The sequence below is a fragment of the Pimephales promelas genome, chromosome 3, assembly GCF_988280905.1.
Source record: "Pimephales promelas chromosome 3, fPimPro1.hap1.1, whole genome shotgun sequence".
Taxonomy (NCBI): domain Eukaryota; kingdom Metazoa; phylum Chordata; class Actinopteri; order Cypriniformes; family Leuciscidae; genus Pimephales; species Pimephales promelas.
Genome location: NC_142771.1, coordinates 27188128 through 27211858, shown reverse-complemented (window position 1 = coordinate 27211858; position 23731 = coordinate 27188128). Strand labels below are relative to the sequence as shown.

General features: G+C 37.5%; 1 protein-coding gene and 1 non-coding gene across 2 annotated transcripts in view; one reads left to right on the top strand and one right to left on the bottom strand.

The window, feature by feature from the left end:
- Positions 1 to 12506: 12506 nt before the first annotated feature.
- On the bottom strand, positions 12507 to 12578 carry trnat-cgu (transfer RNA threonine (anticodon CGU)). Its single transcript has one exon. It is a non-coding gene; the product is annotated as a tRNA-Thr (tRNA).
- A 2237-nt stretch (positions 12579 to 14815) lies between these two features.
- Positions 14816 to 23731, top strand: part of suz12a (SUZ12 polycomb repressive complex 2 subunit a) — an 11156-nt gene continuing 2240 nt past the window's right edge. The window contains exons 1-14 of the mRNA XM_039685893.2: positions 14816 to 15506; positions 16140 to 16186; positions 16311 to 16375; positions 16589 to 16648; positions 16752 to 16801; positions 16898 to 16983; positions 20082 to 20301; positions 20393 to 20495; positions 20607 to 20712; positions 20820 to 21000; positions 21672 to 21760; positions 21987 to 22130; positions 22287 to 22444; positions 23437 to 23635. Coding sequence (XP_039541827.2) covers positions 15335 to 15506; positions 16140 to 16186; positions 16311 to 16375; positions 16589 to 16648; positions 16752 to 16801; positions 16898 to 16983; positions 20082 to 20301; positions 20393 to 20495; positions 20607 to 20712; positions 20820 to 21000; positions 21672 to 21760; positions 21987 to 22130; positions 22287 to 22444; positions 23437 to 23635 — 1680 coding nt within the window. The 5' untranslated portion in view covers positions 14816 to 15334. The remainder of the gene's footprint in view (positions 15507 to 16139; positions 16187 to 16310; positions 16376 to 16588; positions 16649 to 16751; positions 16802 to 16897; positions 16984 to 20081; positions 20302 to 20392; positions 20496 to 20606; positions 20713 to 20819; positions 21001 to 21671; positions 21761 to 21986; positions 22131 to 22286; positions 22445 to 23436; positions 23636 to 23731) is intronic.

Below are 23731 nucleotides of genomic sequence, written 5' to 3'. Positions count from 1 at the left end.
TGGCGAGAGACAACAAATATTTTGATCTCGTTTGAATTGTGCCCTGAATTACACATATGATGTTTGTCAATTTAAAAAATACATTTTAAAGTAAAGAAGGTTGCAGTTAGATGTAAAACCGTTGAGGTATAAGACTGTGAAAATACGTAATTACAAAGACTACAAACCCCAAAGGCGCACATTTTCTCCCAATGAATGAAGCTAACTTTACTGCTGTCTGTCATTGTTTCTACAGTCTTACGTTATAGTCGTAATGTTACGCCGTTATACCTGAGTGTTTTGTACCAGACTGCACACACACGAGCAGCGGATCTCGTTTCGCTTCCCGGGAGATGTAGTTCACTGAGCGATTTTCACATAAAACTAAATATTACTCTTCTGTTGTATGACAAACTGCGATGTTTTTGACTTTCAGGATTATCTTTTAAATCGACAAACATCATATGTGTAATTGAGGGCACAGTTCAGACGGAATAAAAAGATAAGTTGTCTCTCGCCATTGACTACCATTCATATTTTTTCCGAAATAAGGTCCCATGACCCGGAAGCGGAGAGGTGGGACTTAGGCTCTCTACATGCGCAGAGTCGAAGTGCTCCCAAGCACTTGCTGTGGTATTCCGCCATACAATATAGTTATCCACTTTACACGCTTAGAAAAGCGCAACGTTTTATTTTATATCACCATGGGTCGAGTTACTCGTGTATTTAAGTAGGGAAAACGTGGAGGTGTTTGGTCGCTTCTCTGCTTGGCCCATATTGAATGAACTGGCTAGTTAAGTGCTATCAAAGTATCAAAGAGACGAAACTCGTCTTAGTTAAGGGAATAACATAGTTCAATATGAAAAAAGAAAAAAAACCCCGGTAAAGTATACCTTTAATAACAGAAAATTGGTAACTAAAATGTTCATTTTTTAACATTATTTAACAATGAACAATACTTCAACATCATCTTCTTAAGGTTCATTTTTACATGAACTAATACACTAATGTTAACAGATACAACTTTTGATGTTAATGAACTGTGAACTAACCGGAACAGTTGTAATTGTATTAACTAACACTATCAAAGGCTAATGAATGCTGTAGTCCTTCCTCTGCACCTGTGCAGTAGATGTGCTGTGCGGTCTGGAGCCCTCATTTAGTCCATTTAGCATCATCAATTTCTACCAGTCTAGCTGGCCTGGCCCACAATGGGCTAAATTTGGGCTCCGATGCTCCTCTTTATCTCCCTGCAACAAAGATGTCAACTCCCCTGATGTACTCATTCAAAGAGCATTCAGCACAAGTGGGTCAAGGCAGTGGTTGATTCCCTCAGCCAGCCTGCACAAGCAAAAGTGTGTTTTGTTTCTTACTAGGGTTATTTAAGGTTGACTATGCCTTTCAGTTTGGTAATTGGTTTCACATTTGCCAAAAATTAATCAACACTTTCACTAGACAGCTTTGGTGGTGCAAGAACCCAGCAAATGTGTTGCTCCATATTAGTTTGTTAAAGAAAATATTAGAAATATTTTCGAATATATTTCTTTCAAATGACATAAATTACACTATTTGTTCTTTTTTAAATGTTTATTATTAAGTGTAACATTGTCATTATTTTGTGTGTCAAGAGAATGTGAGGTCTTTGTTTATTTACTGTAACCATTATCCTAATATTGATAGTATGCTATTTACTACATATCTGTAAATAAAACACATTTGTGACATGCTAATGTACACAGTGATTGCAAAATGAATGCTTTTTGTGAACCAAAAAGGCTTTTAAAACCGTCAAGCTCATGACAAGTGTCCATATGTCAACAGTCCATTAATCTGTGGCCTGTAGGTCACAAATGCATACAATAAAATGGACATTAATTCTAGCAGAAGTACTCTTGCTGTACACACTGGAGAAGTGTGTGTGTGTGCGTGTGTGTGTGTGTGTGTGTGTTTTAAATCCTGTTTACCACTAGGCTAGACTCATTAAACATGATGTCGAGGAAGGGTAAACGGCCCCTGTTTTTTTGGAGCTGTCGGTTGTGTACACTAGCGCTGGGTGAACTACATGAAACAGTAATTCTCTGCCAAATGTGGAAGAGCATGTTTTTGGAAAAAAAAAAAAAAAAAAAATCCATTTATACTTAAGTTTAAGCATTGTAGACATGATGAACATAGTGGTCCTTGTATTTTTTTAAAATCTCTAAACAAGTTAAACATTTCTGGCACTGATTCAAGCAGTGAAAAGGCACATTGTCTGGCATTTAGTACAAGCATCATTCATTGCAATGAAAGAAGCATATTTGTTAACTTTAAGAAATTGAAGGATCATGACTTTTTGAATAAAAATGTTTATATTTTTATAACTTTTTTTAAAAAAACTAGATGTGTGAAGTTCATAAACAAGTTGCGAATAAGTTGGCTTGAGAAAGCTTGAACACAAAGTTTGAAGTAGTTTTAAAAGCTTTTTATGGTGTTAAGATTACAGGTTTTGAGTTCGAAATAGTTATCAATAAACGTATAAAATTAACAATACAATAAAATACAGACGCTTCTCAGCACATAGCACAACATTTTTAGTCTCGTCAGAGTGTAGAACTTGACAATAAAACATCTGCCTCAGATTACATAAATGTAACACACCTGTCCGTTAAGATTCGCTGAATCTGAAATAAATATTTATGTGTGTGACTGTCATAGCAAATCCAAGAGATATCAGCAAGAAAAAAACATTCAGTAAAAAAAAAATCTGAATATTACTCTTCAACTCACAATCTTTAAAGGTTTCATGAGACATGCTTATTTTTGTACGCTTTGATGTAGGCCTCTGCCTTGTTATGGATATTGTAAGAGATATTGTAAGTAACCTCTGAATGTTACTTTCTGCCATCTTTGATGTTGAGGTTTATTTTTTTTATGTCTTAACCTATATTGGAAAGCGACCTAGGGTATTGGAATGGCAATAAAATTAACAATTCTTATAATTAATAACCACCCAAATACAATTTAAGGATACCAGTGCTCTGTGAAAAAGTAATTATTTAATGCCAATATTAAAAGGTTGAGGCATTCATGCACAAAAAACAAACGTGTTTCATAAACTTTCCATTTGAAATTGAACTAAAACAATATACTTAGTGATTACTTAATTAGCGGATTAAATTAAAAAAATGTTTTTTCAAGCAAATATTCCAAATGAACAGTAAATAAGACTTGTCCTGACTTAAGTAGTGCGGTGCGCAAAGTTGTAACAACTTACATTTACATTCAGGGTTAGCAGTTTCATTAAAAAGTGCTTTATCTTGACATGACAATATTGTGGTCAAAAGATGACCAAGATACTTATCTTGGCACTTTCATAGATCTTTTTTTATCACAATTTCACAAGAAACTTGAGGCATAATGGATAGAGTTGAGAATGGTTGACATAACAGAGATTTTCTGAATTTGCTTGCACGTATCTTTTCTCTGTACATCACGATTGTAAATGTTTGTAAAAGCAGATGTTTTTTTGTCAAGCCAACTTTTCACCTGAATTGGTCCTTCGATGATCCACTTTTGACATTCTACCAACTATAAGTAACTTTGCAAATATCAACTACTCGTCACTGGAGTATTAGAGACTTTACTGTTGGGTGAGAGGGTTCAGGTTGACATGTAGTTGTAAAATTACTTATAATTAGTAAAATTTCTCAAAATAAAGTGTTAGCAGATATTAAACACAATCTCATAATAGTCTAATGAGTTAGTTAACATGCAGTTGCAAAATTATACATACATTTATAGAGAATGTCAGACCATAAATAAACAATAGAAACATGTAGAAGAAATTATTAAAATGACAATAATTCCATGTAATGAAATTTAACGTATTGGTTATGTCTGAAATATTTTTTAAGAAAATAAAGTAATTGGATCTGTCTTACAAAAGGAATTTTTATTTGGCCACTTGTCTGGGATATGAAAATGCTTTTGGCTGCCCAGATGGATTGGCAATAGTCTGACTTTACCAAACAGTTGGTTCTTACTCTCCAGTGTGTTTATGACTGATCATATTGCATATCATTCAGATTGTTACAGGCCCAAGTCTACCACATTAGGGATTCAAAAAGTCCAGTTCATGTCATGGAATTATAGGGTGGACAAAAAGTTGAATAAATACTGTTTACAAACAAATTTGTAGCTTGTATAAATTCATAATTTTCCCTTTTATAAACAAGATGTCCAATTTGCACAAAAATTCAACCGCACTCACTTTCCGACTTCCTAAACTGATTTGATTTTATCTTGACATTAGGACACCCTATCGTCTACATGTTTGATTGACCAGACGCTCTATTTCTTAAACTTTCTCTGCTTGACAGATGGTAAATAACATGTGGAGTTCAGGTATCATAGCACATATTCATGCCAGATGACAGACTGTGTAAGTCTTCATGAAGCATGTCAAAAGATGTTTTGTCTGTTTCTTTAAAAAACTTATTTTTCATGCCTTGACAAGACATGCTAGGAGGGAATACAGAGAAAATTGTTTGCCTTAAACTAAAAATAAATTTGGTGGTATATAGAGCACACCACAAGGCTGAAGACCGCTGGCTGGGTACATCTGAATGTGTAATTTGTTTTGTGTTCACAATAGGACTTCAGTTGTTCATGTATCGTAAGTGATGTCTGACTTCTTTTTCTGATATTTGTTTTCTGCTTTCTTTTTTTAACTCATACCTCGCCACAGCACTCTCTCTTTTTTTTTTGCTTAAACAAATGCAGATTTCTTCACCTCTATCTTGTTTCTTATTTGATAGGATCTTTCGTTTCTCCTGGCAGATCTTTCACTGTTCACAAAGTTTTGGCAGAGCTCTAACAGACCACAGGGCATGTTTGTGAATCATTTTAATCATGAGGTGTATGATTTATTCTGGCATTCCCTCTCCTTATTTCATCCAGCAGAGGCTTTAGAGTCTGTGTATCTTGGTTATGTTTGCTTTGCATTAACAATGCTGCATATACGGCCGCACACCATATAAATATATATAGCCAACAATTTGGCAATTACACCTAGGTAAAACTACTACAGCATATAAATGAAAACTTAAAAGAAGTGCTTTGATGGTGGTTAAAGCTTTTATGTAGTTTATCCAGTTGGAGCTGGATGGTTCCTACAGGCCTGAGGCCTCTTCCTGCTGCGGAGAAGAAAACAACACTGTGCGTCTGTAGCAGGCACCAGAAACAACACCACTGTGTTCTGTTAAAATACTGGCTTCAGTGTCAGTCAGGATCATCAAGCACCTATTTTTGCAGTCCTAGCTCATTTGGCGCTCTATAGGCAAGATAAGACATGACCATGGCCGCCTTTTCATTTTAAAATATCGTCTAGTTGCTCTTCTCCGCAATAGGTACATGGTAAGAATGTGTTGTCCTGGCGAACTTTTGATTCCTGCTCAAAATAATGAAGTAATATAACAGAAGTTACCAAAAAACAAACAAACTGTTGTCTGACCAATTAAAGAAGAGTTTACTTGCACGCACGTGCCTTGTAGTTTGGTCCGTTTGGAAGCATTGCCTTGTGAAACTGAACCAAGATTAAATTGCAACATTGTAATGATTTAAAGGAGAACTCCGGTGCAAAATGAACCTTTGGTCTAATAAAACATTGGTACCTTGTCGACCGTTCTCTGAGATTTATTTTCATGATAATCGAATGTTAAAAGTTTTATCTCTAAAAACTGTTTAGCTCATAACGCTAGTATATGGGGGCATATAATAAGTAAAAAGAAATCGCTAGTGCACTAACAAGGCTCAAAATAGCCCCACACTAACACAGTAACATAATGAGGGTCCCTACATGCAAAAGGAAGCATTGAGAACTTTGTAAGGGTTCAGACCGTTTAATAAGAAGATACTTTATAAAGACAGTTCACTTCGTGTATACAGACAGGAGAAAACAGTCTCGACAAGTCGAACCATGAACGCTGTTCATACAGTTCAGTTCGTGGTTCGACTTGTCGAGAGACTGTTTTCCAAAGATGGCTCCTGCTGTGTATACACGAAGTGGACTCTTTACAAAGTATCTTTTTATTAAACAAAGTTCTCAATGCTTCGTTTTGCATGTATGGACCCTCATTATGTTACTGTGTTAGTGTGGGGCTATTTTGAGCCTTGTTAGTGGTCTTAAAGGGTTAGTTCACCCAAAAATGAAAATTCGGTCAGTATTTACTCACGCTCATGTTGTTCCAAACCTCTATGTGTTTATTTGTCCTGCTGAACACAAAGGAAGATATTTGGAAGAATGTTTTAATCAAACAGATCTCATTCCCCACTGACTACCATAGTATGTATTTTTTCCTATGGTAGTCAATGGGGAATGAGATCTGTTTGATTAAAACATTCTTCCATATATCTTCCTTTGTGTTCAGCAGAACAAATAAACACATAGAGATTTGGAACAACATGAGCGTGAGTAAATACTGACCGAATTTTCATTTTTGGGTGAACTAACCCTTTAACTAGCGATTTCATTTTAAATGGCCCCATATAGCATTATACACTAAACAGTTTTTAGTGGTTAAACTCTTTACATTTATCATGAAAACAAATCTCGGAGAACGGTTAATTAGGTACCAAAGTTTTAGTAGACCAAAGGTTCATTTTGCGCGGAGTTCTACTTTAAGCCCTGGTTTCGAAAAAACAAAGCAATTGAACTACAGGTGTGAAAACGCAACTTACCTTGGCAGCTAGCTGAAATAAAAAGTACAAGTTTTTTTAATTAAATTTTCATTGCTGAAAATGGTATGATGTATCATCACATCATCACCACATACAATTACCATGATTAATTAGCAGTAACAATTAATTAAATTAAACAAATGCAACAAAGCAGAATGTAAACCAACTGTGAATCATTAATATCTAAATGGTTTCCAGATAAACAAATTCCTCAGTGTGATTGTGAGTCAGTGTGGCTCAGGAGGTGTGTCTGTGCTGAGTCATCACATCTGTGTCACCTTTCATTTCTCTTCCCCACCCAGTCACAGACCACTAACTCTTCACTCCTCAACAACACACATCTGCCGAATCACACACAAGCACACACTATTCATGAGCATTGGGATCGCTCAACAAGTTTTCACTCGTGGTTATGCATGGATGTTTGTAAAAAGTGAGTGTGATTCATACATGTGTGAACTCTGGGTTTGAGTGCATCATAAAATCATATGCATGTCCTTGCTTTCCTGAGCTTAATCAATATTACATCCTACAGTCACAGAAGTAGATCACAATGTGTAATACTCAAAGGAGATGTTTGAAATCAACATCAGCTTTAAAGAAGTATCCATGACCTAAATGAGTGAGTGGATGACCTCCATTTCTCTCAAATTAAACAATGACAGAACCAAAATCCTGCTAGTTGGCCCAAAATATTTTTCTTCTCTGACCTCTGATGATCAAGTGACGCCTTCACATGCTGTATGTAACCTGGGTGTGATGTTTGACTCATTATTTAAGCCCATATATCAAGCACTGTAGTCTTCTCATCTGCACCTTCGAACCTGTATTTGTATTTCCCTTATCTTTAAAGATGCCGAAATTGTAATCCATGCCTTTATAACCTCACACCTAAAGCACTGTAACCCCCTTCTTACTCTCTTACTGTTTAAAGCAACACTAAATAAGACTTTTTACCTTAAAATAATGTTTCCAAAAACGTTTCAGTGGTTCATCAAGTCGTGACATGGTGAAATGCACTTATGCCACCGCTTTGTGGTCCTTTATCTGATATATCCATGCTATGTAAGATTGCCAGATCGGGTCGCGTGTCTGTAGTCTGAATGAGATATAAGAAAACTACAAATTTGACTTGATTTACAGCAAGCGTTACGATTGCCGATAGGCCGATTGGTGGAGCGTACTCGACAGAAGACTACAACTACATGTAAGATACGGGTAGCTTTTGAATTGTCATCATGATTTCAAAGCCGGTGCTGGATAAACAGAGAGCATGTTTATGAGGAAAAGTTACTTGGTGTTACTTTAAAGGTGCTGTATGTGATTTTTAGCGGCCTCTAGCAGTGATGTTTCAGAATGCAACAAGAGCGCTCGTGCTCGTGCTAGATCTCAAGAGTGAGCATTCACTACCGGCCACACGGAGACTTTCAACGCAACGGCGAAATAATCGCACAACATGCTGGAAACTAATGTAAACTCCCACTGAAGGTACAATAATAGTGTACTTTTATCAGCTTGATATTGAACTAATGCTCTGTGCTCGTACCATGATAATGTTACAATAAACTGCATTTAACTATGGTAAATGAATACAGTGTATCAGTAAGATCGTAGGAAGTAACATTACTGTACTGAACGTGTCTGGAAATGTGTATTATAAACAATATGATAGTAGTGGGATGAGTGACGTTAGTCAGTAGATCTAGTAAATAAAAGAAGTTACATCCTAAAGCACCGACTTTTTGTTATCCTGGAATATTCTTTTGTATTCATGTCATGTTTCATGTAGTTTACCTTGCTATTTCACTAGAGTTTACAATGTTGATCCGCGTTTTCGTCCGGAGTCGATCAGATTCACGTTTTGCCTCACGAGCTTGGGCAGATAAAACTTTTTTGTTTTTTATATTTATGTGGAGTTTGTGTTGGAGTCTTTGTTGTGCTGGAGGCAGGCAGGACGTTTTGGGCTGTTATCAGACTCCATGTCGTCAGCTGAAGTGCCGTTGGTCGCATGGTTGATTGTATAGAGACTGGATAGAGACATGGTTGACTGGATAGAGAGGCTTGGGAGCGCGCATGCACGTCACATCTGATGGATTTCGCAGGAAGACCTCACTTATAAATATGAATATTGTCCTTCAGAGGTAAGGCCAATAATAATGAATATTGCCCTTCACCGAAAAGTGGATCATTGCAATGTGTGATTACAACCCCTTCAAACACAGGCAATAAAAAAAGGATTCATTTTATAAAAAAAAGTTACATATAGAACCTTTAAGCAGTTGATTTTTCCTGAACTCTGCAGCCAATAGGACCTTTAGGATCATGGAAACAAAATTCTGGAAGGTCTTACGGGGTTGGTACAGCATGGGGGTGAGTAATTAATGACTTAATTTTCATTTTTGGGTGAACTAACCCTTTAATATGATGATTTGCAGCTTAAGAAACATTTATCATTATAATTATTATCATCTATGTTGAAAACGGTGTTCTGCTTAATATTTTATACATTTCTAATAGTTTCTACGACTGCCCCCAAACTTTTGACACGGTAGATAATATATTGTTAAATATTGCTATGGTCTTTAATGGCCATGCCTTCTCTCTGGCTTATTTTTGCACAGGGACGTCCTGACCAAAATCATCTTCTGGTCTCAGCGAAGGGAAATGCGGTGATAATAGTGAAGTGCAAATGAGACAGCATGCGATCTCAAAGAGCAGCTCGAGATTCCACAGGCTTACACCCTTAGTGTGCATGCATCCTCCCCGAGCTGAGTCACTTTTTCTCTCAGCTGCTGTGCAGGCTATTACCTGCCCCTCACTAAAATGAGACCATACAGACCGTTCATTGAGTTTGTCAGTGTGATTTTCATGTGACACTATAATAAGATGAAGCAGGGCTGAAGCTCAAGCTAGAACGCATACAGGGTAACACGATCGTGTCCAGAGGAACTCGAGTTTTGGGAGAATGAATGTGCTCAAACTGATATTAACAACAAAACACAACTTCTAAAAACCTCAAGCCAGAGAACTCTGTGTTTACAGGGCTTACACTGACCAGTGGGCTTGACAAAAAAAAGTTATATATATATATATATATATGTATATATATATTGACTAAACCACATATAGTGTTTTGCATTAAGTCACACCGCATCTTTTACAGTCTAAATCGCTAAATTAGTAGTCGAAACAGGAGGGTCTGAAAAGCATTTCACAAGAAAGCTTTCTTTTTCTCTATTCTCCTGTTAGAGCACGTATGTGCTAGGTCATGTCTGTCCATGCAGGGACGCTGAAAATTGCAAGAGCAATAAGGATTTTTAGGGGCATTATGACTGGGTTAATAAAACACAGCTGCCCCTAAAAGTCCCTCATTTTTCTTGCTGCCTTTTGGGTCCTCTTCCTAGACTCACATTTCAAAAGCACGGAGCCAGCTATCAATCCGGCGGCTGGGTGTTGGTGAGAGCAGGACACCCTTTCCCTCCCCTGGGGAAGCGCAGACATGCGGGTGCTGTATCGCGTCCCTGCTTCAGACGGCTGGAAGCGAGCAAGACCCTGTTTGTCAGCCGTCCAACAAGTGAAAAGTTTAAATTAAGAAGAGAGAGAGGGGATTTTTAACCTCCCTCCTCCCCTCAAGCATGCATGCCAGGGGTTTATAAATTGCCCTTATAAAAAAGGGGTTTGCTTTGGGATTTAAGTGGGTAGCGGAGAGAGGTGAATGAGTTCAGTCCATTTTGGAGCAGGGATTCTTTCCTATTCGGATTGGTATTTCTGTGTTTATACATGCACTACAAACATGCCCATTAGACAGCGTGAAGGTCCTTTCAATATTACAGTCATGAGCCACGGAAATGTTTGTGAAGATAAAGTCTACATACTAGGTTCTAATTCCAACTTAATTGTCCTATAAGTGTGCTAGTGGAACAAATGACAGTACAATTGACAATAGCAGTGCGCTCAGTCCAGAATGAGCCACGATGCAATTTAAGCAATGGCAACAGGAAGTTTTTGGCAAACAGATCCAAACAAACTTTCATAAGTTTTGAACTTCCAACTTCCAACAGTGGGATATTAAATAGGGAATCACCTTGAGCAAAATATTTGTAATTATGTACAATAATACTCAAAAGTATTATATTCTAAATAGTATTTTTTATAAGCAAAATAGACTGATCTTTCCCATTTGAATGTCATCGACAGTCACAGAACATATTCTAAATAAATATCTTTTTTATTATTAGTGATGTGTGTAATGTACCTGTTCGGACAGAAATAAGTGAGGATGATTACATGAGCCAGAAACTGGGACTTTGTAGGCCAGTTGAGAGTAAATTTAACTACTCACCTTGCCCGCAAAGACCCAACCTCTAACACATAAGGTATTTAACCCCAAATATACACAGTTTATTATTATACATTAATTACTGATTTTAGAAATATATATATTTCATGATTAATAGTCTTAATAATAAACTATTTCACAAAATTCAACTTTAATGTGGTTAACCAAGCCTGTTTCATTCATACACTGCTATAATTCGTATTCGTAAAACATAAAAGCAGCACACATCGATTTAGGCTATTTTCTTATCAACAATTAACTTACGTTACAGGAGATTAATTTACCTCGGCTGGACTTCCACTGTTTGAGTGTTGTATCAACCCAGTCTGTTTTTGATTTATGTCCACGGTCATACTCGCACGTATTGATTGACACTCAAACAGTTGTAGAAAAGTTTGTCGATCGGTCCATTTCTGGTTCTGATTGCTGCCGAAGAAATCGAATAACGATGCATTTTTCACTAAAGCCAGCATATAAGTTTCTTCTGAGAAGATATGCGTGTTTTTTTCCTGTTGTATGAGCCAAAATGGTATGAATATCCTTGTAAGTTCCCTCCTCAGTAGCGTCATGACTGTCACCGCCGCCTTCTTAAAGGGTTTACCTGTATTCTGCAGAGCCGCGTGCCATGTGTGACAGACAGCAGCGAGCGGAGATCTCGTGCCGTTCGCAGGCCCTCCCCAAAATGCAATTCTAGGTAGCACATGCATTCATGAATAGGCTGTCACACTCACCTATTGTTGGTAATCTTGATGATATATCTTGAAATGCGAAAGGTGTGTCGGAAAGCATCCTAATCATTTATTTAAAATGGCAAACATATGTCCCACAGAGAAACAGCAGTTATGTTGTTTGAGTCGAACCTTTACAGTTTTATAATTTTGAGCTGTAGAATATTCACTATATTTGCTGCGTAGCCTTTATATGGTCGTTGTGAAGGTCTGTTTTAATTTGGAGAATAGCGTCATCTTGTGGATACACTACTACATAACCGACCGATCGGCTATATCAGACAACAATTTACATTCTTTCATTCTTGCATTCTTCCGTTAAACTTTCCCAATTAACAATTTGGCTCTCTTCATTAACACAATTATAAAATCACACAATCAAGAAAATTTTTCTTCAAAGAACAATCCTTGCATTGGAATCAATATTTTGTTTATTATAAATGTTTGTACTTTTAAATTGAGGAGTTTTTGCACATTATTCATTGTGTTCCAACGTTTCTACATTACACAGTAGACTTGTCTGTAGACTGTTCAGGTCATCATAATCATAAACTCTGGTTGACAGAAACAGGTTATGCCTGCATTTGACTCTATTCATGTTAGTCTGGATGCCAATACGCTTTCTATTTTCTCCTGCTCAAATGAACCCTTCAGCGGTGTAATAATCTTAAAGGAAAATAAGTCTATTTGTCTGTGGTTTCGTCACACTGCCTTAATGTAAAAGCAAATTTGTCCATTGCTCGAGGCACGGACGGGGTTCGAACCCGCGATCTTCGGTTTACGAGACCGACGCCTTACCACTTGGCCACCGCGCCTATTGGCCGCCAGGGCGCAAATAACTTTATTTGGTCTAGGTTTGACCAAACAACTACGTATTTATTTCGTTAATTTTTTCTCCCCATGTGATTTTATGAGTCTTCTTCTTTGCACATATTATAGAAGCGATCTAACGAACGAGGTTATTTTATTCCCTCTGCTGACACATCCGGTAGACATTAGATTATTTGAATCTTTATCGCCATAATCAAATGTTAGCACGTGTTATTGGTAATTTAATTTTAAATATGGATCCAGCCAGTAAGAATATTTCCCTGGTATATTAATCATGATTTTTATTTCTTGACATATTTAGTTGATCGGGTTCTAATTATAATTATATAGCATATTATTTTTTATTATTGAGCTTTAACGGCCTACACAATACAATACGTTTCCTTTTATCAGATTCGAGCTTAACCTATATCAACTTAGGAGGTTAAAGTATTATGTTTTTTATTTATTAATTCTCCATTTATTTCCAACATTTGAAACATGGTATGAAATCTTGAAAATGTGCATTTCACTCATATAGCAGAAAAAGATGTAAGAAGAGTTCAGATGCAAAAGCCTCTAAATGCCATTTGAAATTTTCTTCTTTAATGATGATTTTTATCAAACTTGTATATTTAAGTTCAGTAATTTCACTTAAATAACAATTAATAGGTCATTATCATTGCCTTTGAAGTGAAATCACTGAACTTAAATATACAAGCTTGATAAAAATGATCATTCTAGAAGAAACTTTCAAATGGCACTAAGAGGCTTTTGCATCTGAACTCTTCGTATGTTATATTGAACTTTGATAGTGTAACAGATTGTGTGTGAAAATGAATTACAAAAGTGTTTGTTTAAAAATCTTATAAATGAGGAGGCAAGTGGGCCTGTTACCACTACACACGGGGTGAAACCAGCATGGGCAAAAGCGTGGGCAAAAGGCACAAGGTAGGCTATTTTATATTTATATTTCTAATAATACGTTAATACTTGCTCTAAACAATCACTTTAGCAAAATGGGCACTATTTTCTGCTTATTTTTTAAATCATTTTTGTTCAGTAAAATTTAATATATTGTCATAAAAATAAAGATTTTGAAAGCATTGAATGAGATCACATAATTTAATATTGCTTATAGTAACAATGATATATTTTATTATACTAATTTGCTCCATGATATAGAGCTATCTGGAGGCAAGAGTCTATAAAAATCAATGAAAAATCATGTTATATATCTTTTTTTTTCACAAGAGGTCAGCAAAGACACACAATGTAAGATAGTTTGTGCTGAATTAAGAGGGTTATGCACGAAATTGAGTTGTTTTGAATTGAAGTATGTGAGGAAAGAATGTGCTTAAATTCTTGTTTATTCATTATTTATTAATAAAATCTAGTTAATCTAATTAAATCTAAATTAAAAGGTAAATAAAATAAAATAAAAATAAGCAAGTATTATTTTAGGGCTTCGGGTTAATTTGATCCGCAAGGGAAGGATTTATTTTTTTACAAAGTGTGAGGGAAGGATTGCTGAGCTACCATCTATTCTAGTCGAGAAAAATAAAATCAAACGCGCCTTTTACCCTGGTGTGTCTTTAGCCCCATGTTTTTGTCAATATATAAAATCTAGTGTTGTAGCTTGGTTCCCTAAAAAAGTTGGTATTTTCTTTGCTTTCATAACAGTGCTGTTACTCCCATATCAATTGACGAGAGTCTAGTGAAATAACCATCCACAAAACTTTTCATGGGGAATAAAATAAAATGGCGAATGCCATTATATTATGTAAAATATGTTTAAAAAGAATACTATTTTTAAAAGCTGCTCATTAGTGCTTATTTATGTTTATGCACATTTGATCATCTCAAAAGTAGATGTATGTACATACAAAAAAATTTGATCAGATTTGATCAGAAGTCATGCACTGGAGAAGTCATGAACTTTCATAAAAGCAATGAATAGTAATTTTTCCACTTATAACGAGAGAACTGTTCTGTTAAATGTGACTATCAAACATAAACAAAAACGTCTTTAAACATTTTTAAACGTCTACAGATAAATATTTAATAATATATAGTTGATATCTTATAATATATAGTTGATAAATATTTAACAACTAGGGGTCGTAATTTATTCTCAACTCTGAAAAACGAATTTCCCGCGAAAATGTAATAATCGAAACTGAAGGCAGCGCGAGCGCACAGCACAGCACACTCTCTACCAAACTTGACTGCAGTAAAGTTCAAACTCGAGGTTCTATCATCAGCTGAGTGGAATGCATTCAAGAAAGAGGGCGGGTAATATTCACGGCACTTTCGACTTCAGGCTGTTTCCCATAGGGGACAAAGCTTCTGGGCTTGTATATTCTTAGTAACAAGTAAACAGCGGCGATATTCTCTTCGCAACACAATAGAAGTTAATCTTTAAGCACACTTTCTGATGCGGCTGGTTTCTGTTGTAGTCCGCGTTCACTATCCCGTGGAATGCAAATTATGATCCGATAAGAGTTAGCAAAGCGCTCGTTTATTTCACGCTTACGAGTCGTCGTTGTTGCGATGTTTTTCTACGTGTACATTTGTGTTGTCGCGAATTCCATCCGGTCTGTAAAACAAACCGATCTGCCGGCTCGTTGATGTTAACTGTTACTTTGTTGAGGGGGCGAACCGGTCTCGGCTGCTCTCCCTTTGTTTGGGCTCAGGACTCGGCTGAATCCACCGGGCTTCCGTTTCAAACATCTCATTCGACCGCGAACACAATTCTAGGATGGCCCCACAAAAGCACGGCTCTGGTGGAAATGGGTTTTACTCTAACAGCACAAGTAAATCTGCAAATGGAGGAGCGCACGTATCGTCCGGAGTTGTGATGTCTTCAGTGAAGCGACCCAAGATGGAGCAGATCCAAGCCGACCAAGAACTCTTCCTGCAGGCTTTCGAGAGTAAGTTGCTCCGGTTTGCTCGTAAATCGAACTTTTTTTTCACCATCTTGGCTTTGTAAACACCATAAACTGCTGTTTTTTCTAGCACACTTAACAGTAACGTTATATACAATTGTTTTGTCGCACACTCCTAGCTTGATGGCTAAACAACAATACTAACCAATATTACTGTGAAGTGAAATTTCTTAAATATCAATTTTAATGTGTTATCTGCTCAAGACATGTTTTTTTTTTCACAATAGACTTATTTTAAACGCATGATAGTTGTCTAGGCCACATCCTATATGAAAATTAGACACGTGCATCAAGAGATGACACGTGCTTTATGCTGATTTATGTGTTTTATTATTTGGATATGGCATTGGGGACTTAGACTTATGGTCATAGAAGAGCAAGGGAAATAAGCAGTCACAAACAACACAAAACCCTTGAAAACCAGAAGTTTCTCTTCACTAGCAAAGACAAGTCTTGTCAAACTGCCATCTTGATTAATGAGAGTCATTGTGTAATAATGGGGTTAATTTTTTTCATAGATACTGGCTCGATATGCTTAGTATGATTTAAAAATAGCATTTACCTGGCATCTAATTTTGCAACATCAACGTACATTATTCTCTTCATTTCCGTTCACAGAACCAACTCAAATATATAGATTTCTTCGCACAAGGAATCTCATAGCAGTAAGTAGAGCATAACAATGAAGAAATGACATGCTGTTCTCCTTTGGATATAAACTTGAAGTATACATGGCTGCCATAACAATAGCTTAACTGGTTGCATCTGTAATTTTTCCTTTTCCATCAGCCAATCTTCCTGCACAGATCTCTTACATATATGGCCCACAGAAACTCGAGAACAAATTCAAAAAGGTAAAATGATTGGTGTATATTAAACAAACTTCATGCAAGTTAATCTCTTTGTTTGTCAAAGCCACTCCTTCCATTTCCTTTTGTAGGCCTCACAGTGAGACAATTTGTTGACAGATACACTGCAACCGAGTGATCTTCTTTAGTTGTAGTTGAATGAGGGCTTTGCATCTCAACAGATAAAATAACAATGTTTGATGGCGTCCATTGTTTCAGAAAGAGCTTTAGAGTGAACCATCTGCTAGAGAAGTCAAAAGTGGAACAGGAATCTCACCAGTAAGATGTCCTTTTATTCCAGAATTATGTGGCTCGTTTTCTGAACTTGACTGATTGAGTCAAATGCATGCTGAGGTTTTAACTCCAGTCTTTTGTCTTGTAGTATGGCTTCAAACCTGCAGCTCACTTTCACTGGATTCTTCCATAAAACTGGTAAGCCAACATTTAAGTTTCAATTTTTTTTGTATGCTCTTTCCAGCGTGTACAAATAATATCCATTTAGTAATTTTGATTTGTTCAATGTATCAGAGAAGCCATTGCAGAACTCAGAAAATGAAGAAAACTCAGTGTCTGTCGAGGTGCTACTCGTCAAGGTCTGCCACAAGAAGAGAAAGGTAAAACTTTGTGTCATAGAGAAGTAAAAAATAACTTGCATTGGCCTTGCACACCAACAAAAATAAGCTTCCTCAATGAAAAAAAAACATGTCCTTCTCTTGATACTGTTTGTGCACATGACTGTGGTACTAAAGGTTAATTTTTAATCTGGTTTTTATCTTTGCCATTGGCACATAAAGACCAAATGGAATGACTTTACAAGTACAGTTTTGAGTCCTTTTTTGATTGAGTTTGATTACACAAAAATCAGCATAGTGTAATTTATCATCAAGATTTTTGGTCCCATAAAGTGTTGGTCACATTTGCCGTCATTCAGCACATTTTTTTTTGTGGGAGAAATTCAGTCAATTTAATAGAAATTTCAAGTGAGGGGGAAAGATTTCCCCATGCAGCTTTCCAGTGGATCTGCCATGCTGATCAACAGAAAGCTGCTTGGTTCAAAAGCGAGCTGTGCTGTATACGTTTCTACTCTATTGACAATAGTAGGGCTGTCCTCTAATAGTCGACTAAACGTTATGCTAATTCACACTACAAAAACACAGGATTTTAAGTTCTGATTTTCAAATCATCGAGCTCACCGTCAGGTCGAGCTGTGATTGGGGCAAATCAGCGGGTGATTAGCCCTCGCCAATATTTATGTGTGAACTACTGAACGGCTTGCCGTCGCCAGACAAATACCTGGCATCATAAATATCTGGAGACATCCTGTGGTGTCAAGTGTCTCGATGAGCTACATCCAATGAGAGAGCAAGGCATTGGGATGAGGTCACAAAAGAAAAACGGCAGCAGCAACAGGCAACTACTTTTTCATTATTAAACTCTCTCTGCAGCACAGATGATCTCTGCTGCCCACTTGTGCTGATCTATTCTTTCAGCCATATTCTTTGTCTTTTACTTTTTTGGGCTTTTTCAGAAAAGTCCATCGTGCTAACAGCTTGCAGCGCTAATTTCTTCCCGACGTCCATGTTCAAATAAACGATTCCTGTTTCGCGTCATTTCCCGTTCCACTTCTTGCGTGTGTTTTCGTGACAAAACGTGGTTTGGGGACCAGATAGAGTCGTTGGGTGACAGTTGTTTGCTTGTGTAGTGTGGGAACCCTGTTGTGGATAATTTACGTAGTGTGGTCACCTCAACATCTTCAAGACACTAGATTACAGACAGCAAATCGTGTAATCTGAACAGCACAGCGATCTGCCGACATTTAAAGTTTGTTAATCTGAACTATGCATTAGTTGATGAACTAGTAATAGTCTAACTACATTTTAATCAGTCGGTTAGTTATAGCCAACTCGGCTGGTCCATGTGGTGATAAGTTGGGCAAAAAATCCAAAGTGTGGGGAACATTTCAAAAGGGTGAAGAACGACCACAAAAGTGTGACGTGCAAACTCAAACATGACTTTTTATTTAAAACTTTTACGTAGTAGCCTAACTGCTTGCTTCATTGTTAGGGCTGCAACTAACGATTATTTTGATAATCGATTAATCGGACGATTATTTTTTCGATTAATCGATTAATCGGATAAAAAATTTATTTCATTTTTTTGTTTATTATAACTAAATAAAACCCTAAAAACCACACTCTTTTGTGTGTTAAACAATCTTCTCAATACAGACAACTTCATTATATAGAAAAACAACAAATAAAAAAAAATATATATGACCATAACCTATGACAAAAATGCTATTGTAAACTAGATTAGTGGATAACTCAGAAAAACTTAGCCTAGAAAAATCACAAGTGCACAATAATTTTATAAAATCTGAACATTTAGTGAAAAAAACATTCCTTAGTGGGGAAAAAATAAGAGACAATAAGTGTAGCACTATCTCTGGTAAAACGTTACACATTGCTCTTTGTATTGTTGTTATACATTCATGAAAAACATCGTAAAAATCAGATGCACAGCTGTTTAGTGAGGAAGCAATATTGACTGTGTATTATACAGTATCTTTGCAATAGTTTATTAAGCCTGTTCTTTTAGCAGTTTTAAATTTCAGTTAGGCTACTGTGCACGTGAAGAACAATTATAGTGCGCCGAGTCTACTCTAGTGTTGTGATCTAACAGACACTCAGTAGAAAGTGATTAAGTTACAGCAATAAAAGTCTAGCAAGATAGTCATTATATTACGAAACCATAGACCTTTATCTACGGCTCAATTATAATAATAACATTGAATCATCTTGGAAAGAGTTTCATCATGTTAACTGTTGTAACGCGACGCGCTGTTTGAACACCGAATAGAGAATGACTGACAGCCGCAGTGGAGGGAAAAGCTTACGTTAACTTGAATTTAATGACTTAAATATACATTTCTATCTCACATTATACTACAGTATGGCTTCATAAAGTATACACGATTAACGCAGGTCACCTATTTTGGTTTCAAAACAGCGAATTTGCCGAAAGGTGAATGATTTTCGTGTATGCTGCATATTGATAGCGGTTTCCTGATGCCCGCAAATTAGTTCAAACTCACGGAATCAAGAGTGCGCATGCGAGACAGAAGATAATGTGCTCCAAACCGTCCGTGTTGCGCACAGACCGGCGAGGGAGAGAGACTGCGTGTGTGCCTCATGAAGCGCATGTAAGAAGCGCATGTAAGAAGCGCATGTAGCATGTAAACAATCCCCGTGACGTAATCAGACCAACTAATCGATAATGACATTCGTTGACAACGATTTTCATAATCGATTATAATCGATTTTATCGATTAGTTGTTGCAGCCCTATAAAAGTTCATGCAACATTTGCATTTGTCGCTGCCGCAAGCTTTATGCGCGTGCTTGAGAGCTTAATCTGTATTTTAAATGCTCGTTATCATGGTTTAGTATTTCTCCCCCGACTAATTGAGTCATGGCTTAAATGAACGACTAACAGTTGACTAGGAAAATCTTAAGTCGGGGGAAGCCCTTGATAGATGATGAATGTTTTGTCTTAAATTTCATAGAAATTGTGTCTAATGTTATTTTAAAATTGTAAGTGTTAATTTAGCCAACTTTTCTTATATATATACACACACACACACACACACACACACACACACACACATACATATGGCTGCTAAGCTAACAGATTGTTTGAACTCTCTGTTTTAGGATGTAAGTTGCCCAGTGAAGCAAGTGCCTACAGGTAAAAAGCAGGTGCCTCTGAACCCTGACATCAGTCAGACCAAGATGGGAGCTTTTCCCACTCTGGTAGTGCCCAGCCATGAGTTTGAACCCAGTAACAGCCACATGGTGAAGTCCTACTCCCTTCTGTTCAGAGTGTCACGTCCAGGTGGGAGAGAGCTCAGCGGCATGACCACCCGAGACTCCAGTATGAGCTTCAGCTTTAGAGATTTAATAATATTCCACCTCAAAATACATTTTGATGAGGCCTGTTCACAAAAAAGTTGTTCTCTTCTCAGATGTTATTGAAGAGATGTCTAACAGGAAGAAGAGATACTGCTCTCATCAGGATGATGGAGAAACTACCTTTGTGGCACAAATGACAGTTTTTGATAAAAATAGGTAAACGTTCTTTATTTAACACTCCTTTAAATTGCTTATTCTTTTTCGTATGTAGTTTCTTTGTGTTTTGCATGTCTGGTTTAAGACTTTATTTTTGCATTCCTCCAAAAGACACCTCCAGCTTTTGGATGGCGAGTATGAAGTCTCCATGCAAGAGATGGAAGAGAGTCCTGTAGGCAAGAAAAGGGCAACGTGGGAAACCATACGAGATGGGAAGGTCAGTTTCAGGCGGTGTGTTTTATCAGTCTGCATGTTGACTGATTAACATTTTGTACATTAAGTAGTTTTTGGTCCTTCATTTGGGATCTTTACCCCGTGTTTCAGTTGCTTCCACCCTTCGAGACCTTTTCTCAGGGACCCACACTGCAGTTCACTTTGCGATGGACTAATGACACTGCTGACAGAGGAACGGCACCGGTGGCCAAACCGCTTGCTACACGCAATTCTGAATCCAGCACAGTAGACAGCAGCAAGCCTAGTAATGTAAAGCCGCCACAAGCAGTAGGTAAGATTACAAGCACTGGTTAGTGCTTTATAAATAAAAGTGCCTTGCCTTAGTGTTTACAAGTAAAGTTCAATAACATTTTGGCCTTTAAAGCATATTGATTTGTGTGCAATACTTAAAGGAGTAGTTCACTTTAAAAAAACAAAAACATTTGCTGATAATTTACTCACCCCCATGTCATCCAAGATGTCCATGTCATTCTTTCTTCAGTCGAAAAGAAATTAAGGTTTTTGATGAAAACATTCCAGGATTTTTCTCCATATAATGGCCTTCAATGGGAACCAAACGGTTCAAGGTCCAACAGACAGTTTCAGTACAAACTGCAAACTGTTCAAAGGGCTTTAAACGATTCCAGACGATGAATATGGGTCTTATCTAGCGACATGATCGCTCCTTTGAAAAAAAAAGTTTGTTTTATAAGCTCAAATGGTCGCCTTGCTCTGTTCTGTGATGCGCGTTCATAACTCACCTGTTCGAACTCGTTCATCAAAATGAACAAGTTGACTCAGGAAAAGATTCGTTCATTTTGATGAACGAGTTCGAATAGGAGAGTCACGAACACGCATGACATGGGGGTGAGTAAATTATCAGAAAGTTTTTTTTTTTTTTTTTAAGTGAACTACTCCTTTAAAAAGATTACAATCATAACAATGGTTTTTGACTGTTTGCAGCTGTGAATGATTCAGTTGGCACTGATCTACCAGTAAGAAGAGAACAAACTCATGTTGAACCTCGTCAGAAAATACGTGTTTATTATCAGGTGAGTAACATCTGTAAATTTGCCTTTATCTGTTATCCCAAGCCTTTAAATTGACTATCAAGGTTCAGGATGTTTCCTTGATTCTCTGTCATTCCACTGTAGATTTCTGTGCTGTATGATATCAGCATGAGAGCGCTGGAGTTCATAAGTCCTGCTGTGACATTTTGCTCTGTCCATGGGCCACTGTGTGCTCATGGTGTGTTGTATCCATCCTCTTGTTTTCTAGTTCCTCTACAACAATAACACACGGCAGCAGACGGAGGCCAGAGATGACCTGCACTGTCCGTGGTGCACGTTGAACTGCCGTAAACTCTACAGCCTCCTCAAGCACCTCAAGCTCTCGCACAGCCGCTTCATCTTCAACTATGTGGTGAGAGATATCACCAGAAATGCCTCAGTGTTTTTTATTATTATTTATAAACGCACTATTTGTAGTTGGACTGGGTTAAATCGCATATCTAACCTTTGCATTTAGTCCTTATTTGGTAGACACGTTTATACTGATGTAAAGGTGTTTCTCACCCAGCCTCATCCTAAAGGAGCCAGGATCGACGTGTCAATAAATGAATGCTATGACGGCTCTTACGTGGGCAACCCTCAGGACATCCACTGCCAGCCTGGCTTTGCCTTCAGCCGTAACGGCCCAGTGAAGAGGACTCCGGTTACACACTTCCTTGTCTGCAGGTCTGTGTGGTTTGAAAATGAGACTGAAAGTATGTGTATCCAAATTCAAAAATGCTTTAGCTGCAACGTGGCCTTAGCGAAAGGTTTCATCATTCATTTCTATCGTGGCTGCAGTATATATATCACAATATAGTTAAAATTTTATCAAATGCATTGGATATTAATTAGTCATTAATTTCCCCATTAACCAGTCAGTTAAATTATTTGGAAGCAAAACGGATTGTTCATAAGAAATTAATGATGCGTCTGGCATTGCAGTGCTGACAGCTGCTTTGCTTTATAATGCTTGATTTAAAAGACAGTTATGTGTTATGAATTTGACTGGTTGATCCGTTTCTTACTCCATTGTAAATTGGTGAATATATGCACACTTTTTGCGGCGCGTAATTTGAATTTTAGCATCTACCCTGACTGCTCAACATGTTCAACCGGTTGGTGAAAATTTTTCATGTACAAAAAAAGTCTCTTATGCTAACCAGGGCTGCGTTTATTTGAGCCAAAAACAGTAATATTGTGAAATATTACTATTTAAAATATTTTATTTAAATCTCTGGAGTCATTACTCCAGTTTATAGTGTCACATGATCTTTCAGAAATCATTCTAAAATGATTATTTGCTGCTCATGGAATGGTGTTGCTTATTATTTGCCCAGGCCTTTTACACTGCATTCACACTTGATGCTGACGCGATCATCATAGTGACAACAGCCAATCACTTTTACTTTTTCGGTGTTGCATGAACGCAACTGCATAGCTGGTCTGATTGGCTAACTCCTGCGCTGGTGCTTGAAAAGTTGAAAATGTTTCAAATTCTGCCACAAGCAATGCCTATGACGCAATGTAACCCACAATTCATTTCGGCAAAGCCTTATATCACCCATTCAAAGTAAATGAGAAGCGTTAACACGGAGGCCTGTGTTGAATGCACTGCTACCGAGCTTGTATTCAGTTCTTTGAATCTGATGTTAAACACAGTGTTGTGGTCTCCACAGGCCCAAGCGCTCAAAGCCCAGCCTTTCTGAGTTCCTGGAGCCCGAGGATGGAGAACAGGAGCAGCCGCGGACCTGCATCAGCGGCCACAACCGCCTGTACTTCCACAGCGACAGCTGCGTGCCACTTAGACCACAGGAAATGGAAGTGGACAGTGAGGACGAGAGGGACCCGGAGTGGCTCAGGGAGAAGACTGCTATGGTGAGGAAGCAGTCATAATATCTTAAAGACCCTTTGGTTCTGTTACCATTGAAGAGAACAGATGGCGTGCTGTTTGTGACTCGTGTGTGAGACGTT